Raw genomic sequence first — 16,763 nt, forward strand, 5'->3', positions numbered from 1 at the left:
AACAAAGAAAAAAAAAAAGAGCCTTTAATTAATGTTGCATCTCTGGACTTGCTGCAAAACCTGAAGCCATTTCTGCAGCTTAAAATGACAAAGGAAGGTTAAGTGGAAACTCCTTTTTTTCCCCCTTAAGTTTGATAACAAAAACTACTTATCTAATGGGCAAACAAGGCTTTTAAAGGGGTGTTAGGTTAACCAGATGCAGGGCCACGTAATTATTCCCAGGCCTAGGAGCCGCAGATGAAAAAGCTACCGGTTGGACTGGAACTTGAAGCCACAGGCATGGCATGGGACAGAAGAAGGTGTTTTCCAGGAGGGCTGGAGGCCCCAGTGTGGCTGGTGAAAAGGAGATTGGAAAAGCCAGCCCTGGTTTCCTCTCCTGCTCTGCCACCAACTTGCTGGGTGACTCAGGGCAAGCCACTTAACCTCTCTGGGCCTCTGTCTCTGAGTTTCCCTTCCCAGCTTTCAGTGGGGTCTGGGTTTGTTTGCCCGTGCTTCCCGCTCATTGAGGAGTGGCTGGGCTGACCCTTTCCATCCAGCCCTGGGAGAGGCAGGGAGGCTGCGATAGCCCCCAGTCGCTGAGAGGCAGCAGCAAAGGCTTTGAACACAGAGAAGTATGGGGTGAAGGGGACGGCCAGACCCTGGAGACCAGGAGGATTCTGACTGGCCTCCTTCAAATGCTCTGAGCCTTTATGTCTAGCTCCCTTAGAGTCAAAGGGGTCAGAGACTTTTAATCTGGGCACATCTTAGGTTCCCTTCACTGGGTGGCTGAGTCCAAGGCAGTCAGGCCAAATGGAAAAGGGGAATCACGAGGAAAACAAGCTGCATTGCGTGTGCTCAGGCTTTTGGAGCGTGCAGCCCACGGGGGAGCACACAGGAACGTTCCTGCCCTTTGTTTTGACAGAAAACTGCTGATTCGAAGAAGCTAAAGGCTTTTCTTGGGATTTCAGTTCTCCCCGCCTCCCCCAGACTGTAGTTGGCCCCCTTGGTGCTCCAGCACCCCCACAAAATTACATGTTGGGCTCGCAGCACCCTCCCTGGGCAGAGAGGCCAAGAGGAAGGAATGCCAACCATTGGAGGGGCTGGCTCCAGTTTAGGGGAGAGGGCCTATTGTGAGCCTGTCTCCTCCAGCCCACTGCAGGCGCTCACCTCCCTCTGGTGGCAGGAATGTGGGCACCACCAGAAGGCTGGGCCACCCCTGCCCGGCCTGGAAGCACAGGGGTTGTCCCCTGGGCCACCACAGAGTCCTGCTGAGGCCACTCCAGAACTGGAGCTGGCCTGGGCAGCACATTTTTACTTTTTTCATTTTAATTTTTTCAAGGCTTCATTCCTAGAATGAAATCCACAGCTCCTAGGTGTATAGGTCATGATTTTTGACAGTGTGTACACCCGAGTTCCCATTGTACCAATCAGGATATCAGACATTTCCGTCACCCCACACAGGTCCCTTGTGCTTCTTCTCGGCCATCCCCACTCACAGAGGGAATCCCTGTTCTGATTTCCGTCCCATAGGTTTGTCTCTTCGAGAATTTCATATAAATGGAAACAAACAGCACTTCTGTGAGCCTTTTGGCAGCCCGGGCTTCCAGCGCATGTTGTTATGTTTCATTAGTTTGTTCCTTTTTATTGGTGAGTTGTGTCCCATTGTATGGATGTTATCTTTTTTTTTTCTTTTTTTTAATTTCACTGTTTTTTTTTTTTTCTTTTTAACTTTCATTTTTCAATTACAGTTTATAGTCAGTATTATTTTGTATTAGTTTCAGGTGTCAGCAATAGTGGTTACACAATCAAATACTTTACAAAGTGGTCCCATGGTATTTCAGGTACTCACCTGGCACCATGGTAGTTATTACAATATTATTGACTGTATTTTTTCTATGCTGTACTATACATCCCCATGACTATTTTGTAATTACCTATTTGTACTTCTTAATTCCTTCACCTTTTTCACCCAGCCCACCAATCCTTCTCTCTGACAATCATTAATCTCATCTCTGTATCTAAGTCCGTTTCTGTTTTGTTTATTTAGTTCTTTAGATTCCATATATAAGTGAAATCATGTGGTATTTGTCCTTCTCTGACTCATTTCACTTAGCATAGTACACTCTGGGTCCATTCATGCAGTCTGCAACCCAGGGATATGCCCTGACTGGGAATTGAACTGGCAACCTTTTGGTTCACAGGACAATGCTCAGCCAACTGAGCCACTCCAGCTGGGCAGATTTCATTCTCTTTTATGACCAATATTGTATTTGTATATATGTACCACAACTTTTTTATCCACTTGTCTATTGATGGGCACTTGGGCTGCTTCCATATCTTGGCTATTATAAATAACACTGCAGTGAACATAGGGGTGCATAGGTGCATATCTTCTTTTGAATTAGTGCTTTGGGTTTCTTCAGATATATACCCAGAAGTAGAATTGCTGGGTCATACAGCAGCTCTATTTTTAATTTTTTGAGGAACCTCCATACTGTTTTCCATAGTGGCTGCACCATTTTGCATTCTCTCCAACACTTGTTGTTTGTTGATTCATTGATGATAGCCATTCTGACAGGTGTGAGGTGATATATCATTGGGTTTTAATTTGCATTTCTCTGATGATTAGTGACATTGAGTATCTTTTCACATGTCTACTGGCCACCTGTACATTTTCTTTAGAGAAGTGTCTGTTCAGGTCCTCTGCTTTTTTTTTTTTTTTTTTGGTACGTGCCCCTAGCAGGAACTGAACTCAGGACTCTCTGGTCCTCAGACTGACGCTCCAACCACTGACCAAAACTGGCCAGGGCTATTATTTTTTTTAATCCTCACCTGAGGACATTTTTACATTTATCTTCAGATAGAGCAGGAGGAAGAGAGGGAGGAAGAGAGAGAGAAACATCGATGTGAGAGAGACACATCGAGTGGTTGCCACCTACACGACTCCAACCAGGGCCAGGGACAAACTGCAACCAAGGTACATGCCCTTAGCAGGAATCGAACCCGGGACTCTCCAGTCCGCCGGCCGATGCTTTAACCTGAGCCAAACTAGCCAGGGCCTCTGCTTATTTTAAATGGATTTTAAATGTTTTGTATGAGTTCGTTACAAATTTTTAATATTAACCCCTTATCTGATGTGTTACTGGCAAATATCTTCCATTCAGTAGACTGTCTTTTCATGTTGTTGATGGTTTCCTTTGCTGTGCAAAAACTCTTTAGTTTGATATAGTCGATTTGCTTATTTTTACATATAACTCTAATCCATTTTGAGTTTTTTCTTGTATTAGATATAAGAAGGTGGTCAAGTTTCATTTTTTGCATGTATCTGTCCAATTTTCCCAACGCCATTTATTGAATATAGACTGTCTTTACCCCATTGCGTGTTCTTGCCTCCTTTGTCATATATTAATTGACCATATACAGGGGTGGGCAAAAGTAGGTTTATAGTTATTCATATGGAAAAATACAAGAATAAACTGTTATGTATGTAACTAGACCTACTTTTGCCCACTCCTGTATATAGGGGTGGGTTTATTTCTGGGCTCTCTATTCTGTTGCATTGATCTATGTGTCTGTTTTTATGCCAGAGATTTCCCTTATTTTTGTTTATTCATTATCTTAGTCCATTTGAGCTGCTATAATGAAAAATCATAGACTGGTGGCTTACGTGACACATTTATTTCTCACAGTTCTGGAGGCTGGGAAGGCCAAGGTCATGGTGCCAGCAGATTTGGTGTCTGGTGAGAGCCCATTTCTAGGTCATAGGTGGTGTCTTCTTACTGTTCTTCACATGCTGGAAGGGTTAGAGAGCTCTCTGGCATCTCTGCAAGGGCATTAATCCCATTCATGAGGGTTCTACCCTCATGACCTCCCAAAGGCCCTACCTCTCCAAATGCCATCACATCGGGGCCTAGGATTTCAACATATGAATGTGAAGGGGACACAAATATTCAGTGTATAGCATCCATTCTCCTGTTGGACATCTGGGCAGTTTTCCAAGATTTGGGTGATTATGAGTACTGGGAACATTCACTAAATCACAGAAACACAGAGCTCATTGTTTGGATGGGAAGACTGAGGCCAGCAGAAGGGAGCCCACCTGCCTGATCAGAGACGAGGCAGAACACCTGCCTGCAGGAGGACTGGCACCAGATTGCCCCTCTCCTCTCCTCCCCTCCCTCCGGAACCATTTCAGCCAGCCCCCAAAGTCTGGCTGGGAACTAGGCCAGGCCCTGAGCAGTGGGTAGTGAGCAGGAGTTTCGGTCAGAGCGCGGTCATCTTTGATGTTGTTCACTTGGGTCTGACTCCCCAGCATTTATTTGCAATTAAGGAGCTGGTTCCTAATTAGGCTGATGTCGGGAACACAGCCTTGGAGCCATGAGGAGGAAAAGATCTTCTGCAAGAGACTGACTGTCCCTCTGCACCCTGAGTGGCAGCGCCGGCTGCAGATGGGAGGCGGGTGGAATGGGGCTCTGCCACTGTGGGAAGTGCAGAGGGGACCTAGGGTTTGGGGGCGCCTGCCCTCTCTCTCACAGACAGCTTGTCAGCTTCTGTCAGACACTGCGTGAGATTCGTACACATACTTATGTATGTACTTGTGTGGAGTGAGATAGTCCACAGCCGTACTGTCTTCATCCTAAACATTCAGTTATTCATTCTTCATTCTTCATTCTTCATTCTTTCGCTTCTCAATACGTCTTTTGCCTCAGGTACCATGCTAGGAGCTAAACCTTAACATTTGTAAAGTGCTTTACAGTTTGCAAAGAGTATTGCAGTCCACTGTCCTGTTGTAACCTCCCATGGTGGTGACCCTGGGTCATGACCCCCGGCACCCCTAGGGAGCCCTGGCCTCTGACGGGTCAGGCCAGCACTGGGGCCAATAAACAGACAGCTGCTTCTCTCTGTACCCAGTTGATCTGCTGCTGGGAGTTTCCAGAAAACCCAAAGATATTCTATGTAAGTGAGGCAGTCACTTATGAATAAGCCTGTTTCCCAAATGGGGAGATTGAGGCTTGTAAGACATTCGGCAGCTTGTCCACAGCCACACATCTAGTCAGTAGTGAGGGCCTTGGTCTGTCTCCATTCTGAAATGTTTAGATCATGTGACAAGCATTAGATTAGAATTCTGGGGTTCCCAGTTCTGATTCCCATTCTGCCACATACTGCTGTGTGTCCTTGGATGAGTCACCTTGTACCCAGGGGCACCACCTTTAGGGCACAAGGACATTAGACTAAACACATGGTTCACACAGGCCAGTCTCGGGACTTAGTTTTCATTGGTCCATAATGAAAGAAATAAGAAAATTTCTTAAAATCTAAATGCAGTGATTTTCAACCTTTTTCATCTCATAAACTTAATTACTAAAATTCTGTGGCATATCAAAAAATAGGTATAATTTTCATTGGTTTACAAAAAACAATAGTAATTTAATTACCTATCCTTTTTGCTTCAAAGTGACTTTTTTAAAAAATCAGGTGCCTATTCTTGTATATAAGGATTTCTGGTACCAAGAATTAACCAGTCAGACGCAACCTTATTATGTGACATGACCAATAAGATTCAGTTCTATTATATGACATATATATATAGACATGTGTATGTGTGTGTGCGCACACGGTTCAAGGTAGGGCATTCACACTAGATGGCTATGTGTTGGCTGTTGTCATTTTTTTCTCCTCTATTGATTTTAGAGGGAGAGAGAGATAGAAACATCGATGAGAGAGAACATCGATTAGCCACCTCCTGCATGTCCCCCACTGGGGATTGGGCCCACAACCTGGGCATGTATCCTGACCGGGAATCTAACCGAGACTTCGTGGTGCATGGGTCAACCACTGAGCCGCACTGGTCGGACAGTTGTTGTCATTTTTGTATTTGACAATCTAAAGGAAAAGAGGTCAGAGTGCCCCTGACTAAATAGTCAGGAACTGCATGTTTTAAAATTTCTTACAGCGCACCTGTTGAAAATTGCTGATCTAAATGTATTAACTTTAAAATTTCTGATTTCTTTTAATATCAAATTATACTTTTTTGTAATTTTGTTAGTATTAAATTGCACTTTCCTTTGTGCTAGTGATAGTAGGTTGTCTTGGGGATTTTAAGTCATGACAAAATAAAATAGTGGTAACCCTGTGACTTTCCTACCCTTCTGTTAAACAGTGGTTTGTGAAAGCCCGAAGTGTTGGGGCTCCTTGGATGAAATGTCAGGGGGTCTCTTAAGCTCTGGAGCCCTGAGACCCCAAGAGCAGGATGGGGTAGGAAGGCCCCCAGAACGTGGTACTAGCACACCTGTTGGCTTGCTCTCAGATCAGACCTGAGACCTACCTAAGTCCTTGCCCACTATCCCCTTCTGCCTGAGGCCTTTGGGCCCACTTGCTGAGCAGATTCTGATGGGGGGTGGGGTGATGACAGTGTGCCAACACTTGAGATGTATTTTATTTCCTTCCTCTTTTCCTTTTAGCGTGTTCCAAGAGCACCCTAGGGATACATGCAGCCTTGGGACAGACACAGAGAGGACTGAGACCCACCCCTTCCTACTTGAGAGTCTAGCCCAGCCAGGGGCACTGACCAATAAATAGCACAGACACTGCTCAGGCCGAGGGAGGGGCTGCGTTTAAGCCTGTAATCCACAAGAGGGGAGGGGTCAGAGAGGGCTTTTCTGAGGTTGCAGTCCATCTCCTGGAATTTGGAAGACTTGGCCAGGAGCCCAGGCCTGATGAGGTGTTAGTCTGCTCAACCAAAGAGGCTGCAGGAGGTGAGGCCTGACCCAGGCAGTGTCCCTGAGCCAGAAGGTTGGGGCAGGGGCAGGCTGGGCAGCTCTGTGATGTTTGTCCCCAAGCATAGGATACTATCCCCATGAGGGGCACCGGGGTAAGGCCAGGGACACGGGTCTTGATTGGGGGGGCGGTAGATGATGAGGGGGCATTTGGCTTGGCTGGTGGGAGGAGAGAGACAGGAAGTCCCATCTGGTCTTGGATTGAAAACCTTATGGGAGCTGGGAGAGAGACATTATCCCCACCTCCCAGTCCCATTATCTCCCCCCTCCCTCCCCCACACTCTAACTGTGAAACTGAGTCTTTCCCTTTTACAAGGGAGGGGGGACACCCTGGGACAGGGCTTCCCATTTCTGACTAGGTGGCCTTTTCTGAGCTATATCTGTGAAAGAAAGGGGGACAGCAGTTAACACCCGTTACTTGGTGACACTGCATTGAGTCCTTGGGGAACGAAGACCCTTTGTTTAGGGGGTGGGAGTGACTCACAGGCTTGTGGGTAAGCACCTCTAGGACTCATAGACCATGAGAGCAGTCATGTTGCAGATAGGGAAACTGAGGCGTGGGGAAGGGAAGGGACCTGATCAGTGTGTGGGCTTTAGGGGGAGTTTGCCCGGAGTGTGAAGTGCTCTGTTCTGGAGTGTGGCCTGGCTCAGCACTCGCCAGCATGGAGAAGGCGCCTAGCTCACGGAAGGCACTCAGGGATGCCTACTGCCTGTCCTGTTCCCCAGTGTTCTCCAGGCATAGAGTCTGTGCTGCTTCCCCTCTCTGCCGAGAGCATCATGGGAATTCTCTTTGCTTGGTGAGAAGGTTGATGCTAGATTTTTATGACCTGGCTGGGATGGTGCTTAGGAATCCCAGTGCCGGATGGGTGGGTGGGTGGGTGGGTGGATGGAAAGGGTGTTTCTGGCTGCCCCGTGGCTAGGACTGACCTAGTGCTTGTGCTTGGTCACCCACCACTGACCTAACTAAGTGACAGGTCAGTGAGGGCAGGGAGTAGAGCCTCTTCTTTCCCCACCTGACAGTCAGCTAGAACCATGAGGGCCCTGGATGGAGATTGTGAGGCACAATAATACCTCCTCAGGAGCTGGCCTGAGGACCTATGACTGGGACCCGAAGCCAGACATAGGGTGAAGGGCACACCCTTTGGGGCTGTGCCCAGCCCAAGCCCACAGCCGAGCTGGCAGGCTTACAGAAGACCCCTCAGGCAGTTTCCTGCCAGGTAGCTAGGCAGGCCTCCTGGCACATAAGAGGATGATGTCAGGGGCCCTTGTCACCCTGCTGCTCAAGGGCTTCTAGGTGGGGCTGAGCTGACAGACAGGGCTGACCTCACTCGGGCTCCTCAATGAAGTTGTTCGCAGTGTTTTTGTCCCCTCGGGTTTAGTTGGACTTTGATCAGTTTCTCTTAGAGAATAGGAGCCGTACAGTGCCTTGCCGTGTTCTCATCAGGCCTCCAGCAGAATTCTCCCTCTGCAAAGTCATGGGTCCCCACCTGCTTCTCGAGCTGTGAGCTCAAAGGAAAGAGCAGGTGTTAAAGGACTTCAGAATCTAAGAAGCTGCTCATGCAGGAGAGCAGCAACCATGGGACAGTCAATAGACAGACCACACCCTGTGTGCGTGGTCTTAGGTCTGGTTTCAGAAAACTGTTAAATTTATCCAGACACACAGAAGTGTCCCAAGCTGGAGTGGAAGAGTATGACAGTCATCCTCCAGGGCACCCCTTTGTTGTCTGTGGGAAACTGAGGCATAGCACACGACTGTGAGAGCTGGCAAACTCTGAAACCCTTAAGGAGCAATTTTCTTTAGCATTTCAGAGACTTTCAACTTCTCTGTCTCACAGAGTTGACTTCAGTTCTGGTGAAAACCTGCACTTTCTGCCAGGAGAGCCAACTCCAGGGGCAGGGTGTAGGGGACATTGAGGCAACTCAGCATAATGCTCAAGGGCCAAGCCGGGAGCAGTCGGGCAGTGACAATTCTGGAGACCAACTCTCCCACCCTTCTATGCCTAAGTCCCCTTGAGTGGTGATTATGCCCCGTAATACTTAGCCTGCTCTGTTCCGGTGGAGGCTTGGACTGACTAGGTTCAAATCCTGGCCATGCCACTCAATACCTGTGTGGCCTTGGACAGGCTGCTGGTGCCAAGTCTTGGATCCTCCTGTAAAAGGAGGAGAATGCAGCCTCCTCACAGAGTGATGGGAGGACCAGTGAGGTCATGTGCAGAATAAGAAGTGCAGTGTACAGCACCTGGCACACCGGAGGCACTCCGTGTCCAGTCCTTTCTTTGGGTGCATAAGTGTTTTTCCAACTCCTGCTCGCTGGAGAAATTCTATGGCCAGGAGCCAGGTATGGTTCATGTTCCCGCAACACCCAGCACACAGTAGGTGCCTTGCCTTCTCTATAGATTCATAACCTCTGTTTTTCCTTGTGTGTGCGCGCGTGTGCTGGGGGAGGGGGGTGTCCTGCTGGGTATTAAATTCTCTGAGGACAGCCTGGCACACAGTAGGTGCTGGTATGTCTGTTGACTTCTAGAAACACTATCCAACCCCCACCCTGAATATAACACCCTGTGCCCTTTGCTTGCCCCGCAGACGCCAGCATGTCTCCGGATGCCACCAAGCCGAGCCACTGGTGCAGCGTGGCATACTGGGAGCACCGAACGCGTGTGGGCCGCCTCTACGCGGTGTATGACCAGGCCGTCAGCATCTTCTACGACCTACCTCAGGGCAGCGGCTTCTGCCTGGGCCAGCTCAACCTGGAACAGCGCAGCGAGTCGGTGCGGCGGACGCGCAGCAAGATTGGCTTCGGCATCGTGCTCAGCAAGGAGCCTGACGGCGTGTGGGCCTACAACCGGGGCGAGCACCCCATCTTCGTCAACTCCCCGACCCTGGATGCGCCCGGGGGCCGTGCCCTCGTCGTGCGCAAGGTGCCACCTGGCTACTCCATCAAGGTGTTCGACTTCGAGCGCTCCGGCCTGCTCCAGCATGGGCCTGAGCCCGACGCCGCCGACGGCCCCTACGACCCCAACAGCGTCCGCATCAGCTTCGCCAAGGGCTGGGGGCCCTGCTACTCCCGGCAGTTCATCACCTCCTGTCCCTGCTGGCTGGAGATCCTGCTCAACAACCACAGATAGCGGCGGCCGCCAAGGCAAGGCCCGCCATCTGCCCACCACCAGGAGGGTCGGTGCCCAGAGAGACACAGCCCCCATGGACAACCCCCCCAAATATCATCTACCTAGATTTAATATAAAGTTTTATATATTATATGGAAATATATATTATACTTGTAATTATGGAGTCATTTTTACAATGTAATTATTTATGTATGGTGCAATGTGTGTATATGGACAAAACAAGAAAGACGCACTTTGGCTTATAATTCTTTCAATACAGATATATTTTCTTTCTTTTCCTCCTCCCTCTTCTTTATGTTTTTTTTTTTTTTAAGAAAATAATACAGCAGAGCTAGGTGGAAAAGCCTGGGTTTGGTGTATGGTTTTTGAAATATTAATGCCCAGACAAAAAGCTAATACCAGTCACTCGTTGATAATAAAGTATTCGCATTATAGTTTTTTTTTAAACTGTCTTCTTTTTAACAAAGAGGGACATGCAGGGCTTCAGTGGGTTTCTGACCCATTAGACATCCTGAAATTGGATAAAGTTCTTTACCAGATAAAAAGTAGAGGGAATAGATTGAAAAGGGAGGAAGGACATGTATTTACTCTCAAGGCCACAGGGGTTCTGTTGTTCTTGCCCACGGCTGTGGTGTGTCCATAGGACGGGGGGGGGGGGGGGGGGGGAGAGGTGCCTGGGCCATCCCTCCCATCTGATGGGGCTGCCCATGCCCTGCCCTGGAGGAACTCTCAGTCTGATAGTGGAGACTCGGGTCCATGCCTCCCGTCTCTGAGCTGGGCACAAGCTAGAAGAAAACACTCTATCTCACCACTCTGGGGAAATGGCCTGAGGAAGAAAATCGGAGGTGGTGAGCCTTAGGCTCACTTACCACCATGTAGAACCCACCTGAGTGCCAGGGTGAAGGTCCTCTTAGGATATCACCAAGCGACCCTCCCACCCACCTCTAAATAACTGAGTCTGCGCATCTGAGGCTGCATTCATGAATTAGGCTAAGGCAGGTGGTTTCTTTTCACTCCATAAAAGGGAAAAGTTGAGATCTGGATGGGTAAATGGCTAACTCATGAGGCAGATCTAGGTTAGAAGTTACATCTAATTGCAGGACCAGAGCCATATTAAATCAGTTTTCTCTCTTGAAGAAGACAGGAAAGCCTCCTTGGCCAAACAGTGAAGGGGAATGTTACAGTATATAGTATGTCTTTCTTGGAGAGTTCTGTCAGCATAGTGAATGCTCTGGGAAGTCCTGCGGATTATCTATTGCTGCATAATAAATTATCCTAAAACTTAGTAGCTTGAATCAGCTAACATTTGTCATCTCACACAGTTTCTGCCTTCAGGAATGCAGGAGCAGCTTAGCTGGGTGGTTCTGGTTCAGGGTTTCATGAGGCTGCAGTCAAGCTGTCGGCCAGGACTGACTGCAGTCATCTGAGACCATGGGGGCTGCAGGACTCATTTCCAAGCTCACTCCTGGGGGCCTCAGTTACTCACCATGGAAGCCTCTCCATTTGGCCACTCATGAAATGGCTTCGCCCAGAGCACATGTTCCAAAAGAGACCAAGAATGAAGCTGCCGCCTCTTATAACCTTACCTCCGAAGTGACATACCATCGCTCCTGCCGTATTCTGTCGATCACACAAACCATTCTTGCTACAGCACGGGAGGGAAGACACAAGAATGTGACTGTCAGGAGGTGAGGATCATAGCCACCGTGTCCAAGAAATGTATCATTTATTTTGTTTCCTGAAGTTATTTGCCAATAGACCCCACCCCTGTTAATCCTGTCCCCATTCCAAGGCACACTAGTACCTCTGGGCGGGGGTCACTGCTGACTGCTGGACATGCCAGGGCACCTCCCACTGAGCCCGACCCTGAAGGGGCTCATCTGGGATCCCTGCCTCTGGTGTCTCCTCAGTGTGGGGTGAGTGTGGGGGCGCCTCGGGGGCGAACAGCAGGATCCCCAGACAAGACAGAATAAGAAGCCAACCATGGGCGTGCCGAGGAGAGGAACGGGGAGGCCTCCCTGGGAGACATGCTTCCACTCTGACCCTCACAGGAGAAATGAGTGGCAAGTCGACAGGCTAGGAGTGGCAGAGGGGCAGGAGCAAAGGGGCAATGCCATAGGAATGCCGAAACCAGGAGGCCTCCATTGTGTGGGTGAGGCAGGAGAGGGGAGGCCTTAGACACTTGTCATGCCTGGGTTCAGCTCTGCCATTTACAGAGTGACTTCAGAGACTTCCTCGGGTGCCTCAGTGTTAAGAGAATAAGTTATTCTCACCTGAGAAGTAGTTATGAATTGGGAGAATTCAGCATTTTACACAGTACCTGGTTTATTAGCAGCCCCTATCAGCTGTTACTGATAGAGGGCCAGGGCTGGAAAGGGAGGCTGGGGGCCCTCAGATGCCTAGACGAGGAGCTGGGCTGGTTTCTGAGTGGGCCCGTGAGCTGATGAGAGCTAGTTAAGAAGCTCCCTGTAGGGGCTTCCCAGAGGAGGGCCAGGCTGCAGGCAGGAATGGGTCACCTGAGCCCTGAACTCATCCAGGCTCCCTAGAGCAGTGTCCACTAATGCCAGTCTCCTGACAGGAACTCCTTGCCCTTAGAGGAAGCAGCCAGGCAGGCACACCACTGTGCCTGGGTGTGGAAGTGATTGAAGATCATAATTCCCCTTCTTCAGGGAGCAAGAGGGACAGATTGATGCTCCCATTTTATAGACAAGGAAACTGAGGCCTAGAGCAAGGAAGTGCTTATCTCAAGCCAGGTGATCATGGATGCCGGGATATGACCAGGTTTCCTGCCTCCCACCACAGGGTCTACTCCATGCGGACTAGATCATGACTTCCTTTCCATCTCCCAGTTCTCAGAGGGTGCGCGCTCAGGCCGACGACATTGATTCTCTCCAGAGCTAAGCCTCACGGACCACACTGTTTTTCATGGAAAACTCTCCTGGTTTCTCTGCCAGCCCAGACTCTTCCCTTCACTCCTTCATTCGGCCACCCTTGGGCCTGGTCCCCCTGGGAGGCACAACTCCCTCTGCTGTTCACCTCCCAGGCCTTGGTCCTGGAGCACTGAGCAGAGCTGGGTGCTACGTGAGTATGGCCCGGAAGGCACTGAATTTTTCCTCTTTCCAAGTCGGTAACTAGTAACACTAACCTTCCTGTGTGCTAAGTGTCTTTTATGCATCTAGTCTTCACGCGAACCTCTGTGCAGTGTGCTCAGTTCCCCCTTTTCAGATGGAGAGACCGATGTTCACATAAATGCTGTCATTTGCCCAAGCTCCCTGTCTCAGACGCCCCTGGGGGCTCCCTGGTGCTAGCTGTGATGGGCTCTGCTGGAGTGGCCTGTCCCTTGGGGACAGTGTGAGCCTGTAGGGCTGAACTCTGGGGTCTCAGGGCCATCAACCTCACAGCTATTTTGCCTCCTAGACCTGCTCAGTTTTGAGGCTGAGGACCTCCCTGAGGTCCTTGGGTGGCCTCAAGTGTCAGGGAGAGGCCTGTGGCTGCCTTTCTTCATGAGGATCTGAGAATCCAATTCCAGCCCCTCAGTTTACAGATGGGGAAACCAAGTCCCAGACAGGAGAGGCTGAGTGGCTGTCATAAGTGTTGGCAGGACTGCCCTCCTTCCCCTCTTCCAGTCATGGTGCCCCAGTAACTGCGGTTTCCCCCAGAGCCCCCAGGGATCTAGTGACTCAGGCTCTAAGGGAGATACTTTCTGAGCAAGGCCTGGTCTCTGGAGAGTGTCCTGGGAGCCTGGTACCGGCAGGCTCTGGGAAGCGAGGCGGGCCGGGCTTACTGCCCCCAAACACTAGCTCAGGCCTAGAGTGGGGGTGGGGGTGGGGGCAGCATACTCTGGGACTGACTAGGTTTTTGGAGAAGGGTTAGTCCATTGCCTCCTCCTCTCGGTTCCACAGCCCACCCCCATCTCCAGCCCCATCCTCCTGCCTTAGTCTCCTGGAGAGTCTGGGGGGCGTGGGGGCGGAGGGGTTAATCTAGGAGTGAGAGAGGCAGGGCTGGGGGAGAGAGGGACTCTGCAGATCTTGTGTTTATGCCTCAGGTGAGAAAACGCTAGGCCCAGAGAGGGGTGTGAGTAGCCCAAGGTCACACAGCAAGTTTAGGGCAGAGCTGAACCTAAAATTGAGGTCTCAGGACTTCTGATCTGGGTGCTTCCTCTGTGTCGGCACAGATTCCATCAGTGCTCTGGACGGCATGCACATGGTACCTCTGTTCACCTCTGGGGGCTCCCCTGCTCCCCTTCTCCTTGTCCTCAAAGCTCCCATCCCACACACACATTTCAGGGGGCTTAAAAGTTCTAGCCGCCTCGGGGTGCAGCTGCCTGATTATAATCCTGACTCTGCCACTTACCAGCTATGTGATCTTAGGCAAGTTACTTAATCTCTCTGTGCCTCAGTTTCCTCTCTGGATAATAATAAGGGTATCTACCTCCTAAGATGGTTGGAAAGATTACATGAATTAATGCATGTTACTCGGAACTGGCATGTATTAAGCATTCAGCAGGTGCTCACTAGTACTATTTCAGGGCCTGAAAGACAGCTCAGGGAGCTGGAAAAAGCTTTGGTTGGGTACTCAGCAAATATGAGGACTCAAGTCCAGATACCTTAACTCCCTGATGACTTTGGACAATCACTTGACCTGTGTAAACCTCAGTTTCCTCAGGGAAAGGACAGTTGTGATCCACTGGGAGGTCTCCAGTCTGGGACACCAGGGCCTCTACCTAACGGCTGCTGTGGCTTCTTAACTGGGCCTCTGGACCCCCTCCTGCCTCCTCCAATTCACTCTCCTCCACCCAGAAAGATGATCTGCACTCAAATCTGACACTGTGCCTCTTCCATGGGACCATGTCCTCTCTGATGACTCCTTGTGCCTTCAGGATAGGAACTACCTCTTAGAGTGGCCTGTGAGGTTCTAAGGGAATCTGGCCCTGCCCCATCTCTTCCTGGCCGACCCCCTTCAAATACCACACTCCAGACCTCTCTGTCTCTCTCTCTCCCAGGTCTTTGTCCAAGCTGCCCCTACTCCAGACCATGCCTCAACCTACACAAGCCAGACGCTGACCACACCACTGCCCCCTCTCCTCCCAGAGTGGCTCCTGGAAGCCAGAGATGTCTCATGACCCATTTTCCCCTCGTGGTCCTCGGCCCCTGCATGTCTGTGGAATGAAAGGGTCATGGAGGTAATGGATGTGTGTATTTTATAAACGCTAAAGGACTAAGCAGGCATCCAGAGCAGGGTGTGTTTATTAGTATCCTGTGTCTCCATGACGATCCCCAGCTGGCTTCTCCTTACTGGCCCTAAGAACCCTCACTCTCTCCCCTAGCCTCAGGCTCTGGGCTCTGGGGGCTCATGTTCTTCAGCCTTCTTCTACCCTCTCAAAAGTGTGGTAACAAGAATTCCTGGTTTGGGGGTGGTGTCCCTTCAATGGTTTAGAACACAGAATCAGAGAACATCTAAGCTGCGAAAGGTTCTTAGAGTGTATCTAGTTCCACTACTCACAGAACAAGGGCCTAGGAGAGGGCAGCGTGCTACCCAGGGTCACACAGCAATGCGGTGGCAGATGCCAAACCCATGGCTTGGCTCCTTCCAGAGCTGGCCTCTCAGTGATGCTGCAAAGGCTTCTGTGAAGCCAGCAGTGACCTGAGCAGAGCACCTGAGAGGCAATTAGGGTAGGGGTGCAGGTCCTTGTTGTGTTTCGTTGTAATTCTGGTAAAATACATATAACATGAAATTGACTGGTTTAACCATTTTAAGTGTCTAGTTCAACGGTGCTAAGTATGTTCACATTGTTATGCAACCATCGCCACCATCCATATCCAGAACCTTTTCATCTTCTCTGTGCTTTTTTATGTTATTGTGATGAAAATATACACAATATAAAATTTGCCATTGTAACCATTTTTAAGTGTATAGTTCCGTGGCATTAAGCACATTCTCATTGTTGTGTTCCCTATGGTTTTTAATAAAAGGCACGTGAAGAGAAAGTTTGAAAATTCTTTACCCTGGGAATTTGAGGCCTTTGCTGACTTCCAGCAGCCCTGATAGCCCAGAGTAAGCTGTGTGTGATCTTGGCCCTGTTGGGGGTTTGGCAGAGGGTGCTGAGGAAGGGGGTGTCCGTTTAGGCTGACCATCACGAGAGATATAGGCTGAAACAGCCTTGCAGCCTTGCTGACTGTTTTTAAAGCAGATCACAGCGAGGCAAGTGGAGTCGAGATAAAATGCCCATCATTTCTGAACGTGAGACTGGGAGGGAGGCCATGGGCTGAGCACAGGAGAGAGATGGTTTTTAATGTGACTTCCTTGGACTCTCTGGGGCATCGTGGGAGATCTGAGTGAAATGGGAAGCCCCTTCCTCTCTGAGCCTCTATTTCCCCTGAAAAATGAAAGATTAAAACCAGATGGCTAGCCGGCCAGTGTGGCTCAGTGGATTGAGTGTGGTCCCATGGACTGAGAGGTCCCAGTTAGATTCCCGGTCAGGGTACATGCCTGAATTGTGGGCTTGATCCCCAGTAGGCTGTGCAAGAGGCAGCTGATCCGATCGATGCTTCCCTCTCACATCGATGTTTCTCTCTCTCTCTCTCTAAAAAACAAAACAAAACAAAAAATCAATAAAAACATATTTCAAAAAATAATAAAATAAAATGTCTAAATGGCACCAGAAGTCTAGATAGTGCCTTCTGGGGGAGCCTAGGAGCTCCTGCCCCTCACCCAAAAATCTGTACCAAGAGTCGCAGCTAGAGTGGATTTTAATGTTGGACCTGCTGAGAGAAGCTGGGATAATCATTAGTAATATAACTCTTCCTTTGTTTAGCAAAAATAATAACAGTTATTTACTGAGAGAGGGACTTCTTGTATACAGCAGCCCTCCTTATTCAGTTTC

At 49.5% G+C, this 16,763-nt stretch overlaps 1 protein-coding gene across 1 annotated transcript in view; it reads left to right on the forward strand.

Moving 5' to 3' along the window:
* Positions 1 to 10,010, forward strand: part of SMAD6 (SMAD family member 6) — a 78,488-nt gene extending 68,478 nt beyond the window's left edge. Inside the window, exon 4 of the mRNA XM_036267422.1 lies at positions 9,339 to 10,010. Coding sequence (XP_036123315.1) covers positions 9,339 to 9,880 — 542 coding nt within the window. The 3' untranslated portion in view covers positions 9,881 to 10,010. The remainder of the gene's footprint in view (positions 1 to 9,338) is intronic.
* Positions 10,011 to 16,763: the final 6,753 nt, after the last annotated feature.

Source organism: Molossus molossus, unplaced genomic scaffold (genome assembly GCF_014108415.1).
Source record: "Molossus molossus isolate mMolMol1 unplaced genomic scaffold, mMolMol1.p scaffold_m16_p_1, whole genome shotgun sequence".
Classification (NCBI taxonomy): domain Eukaryota; kingdom Metazoa; phylum Chordata; class Mammalia; order Chiroptera; family Molossidae; genus Molossus; species Molossus molossus.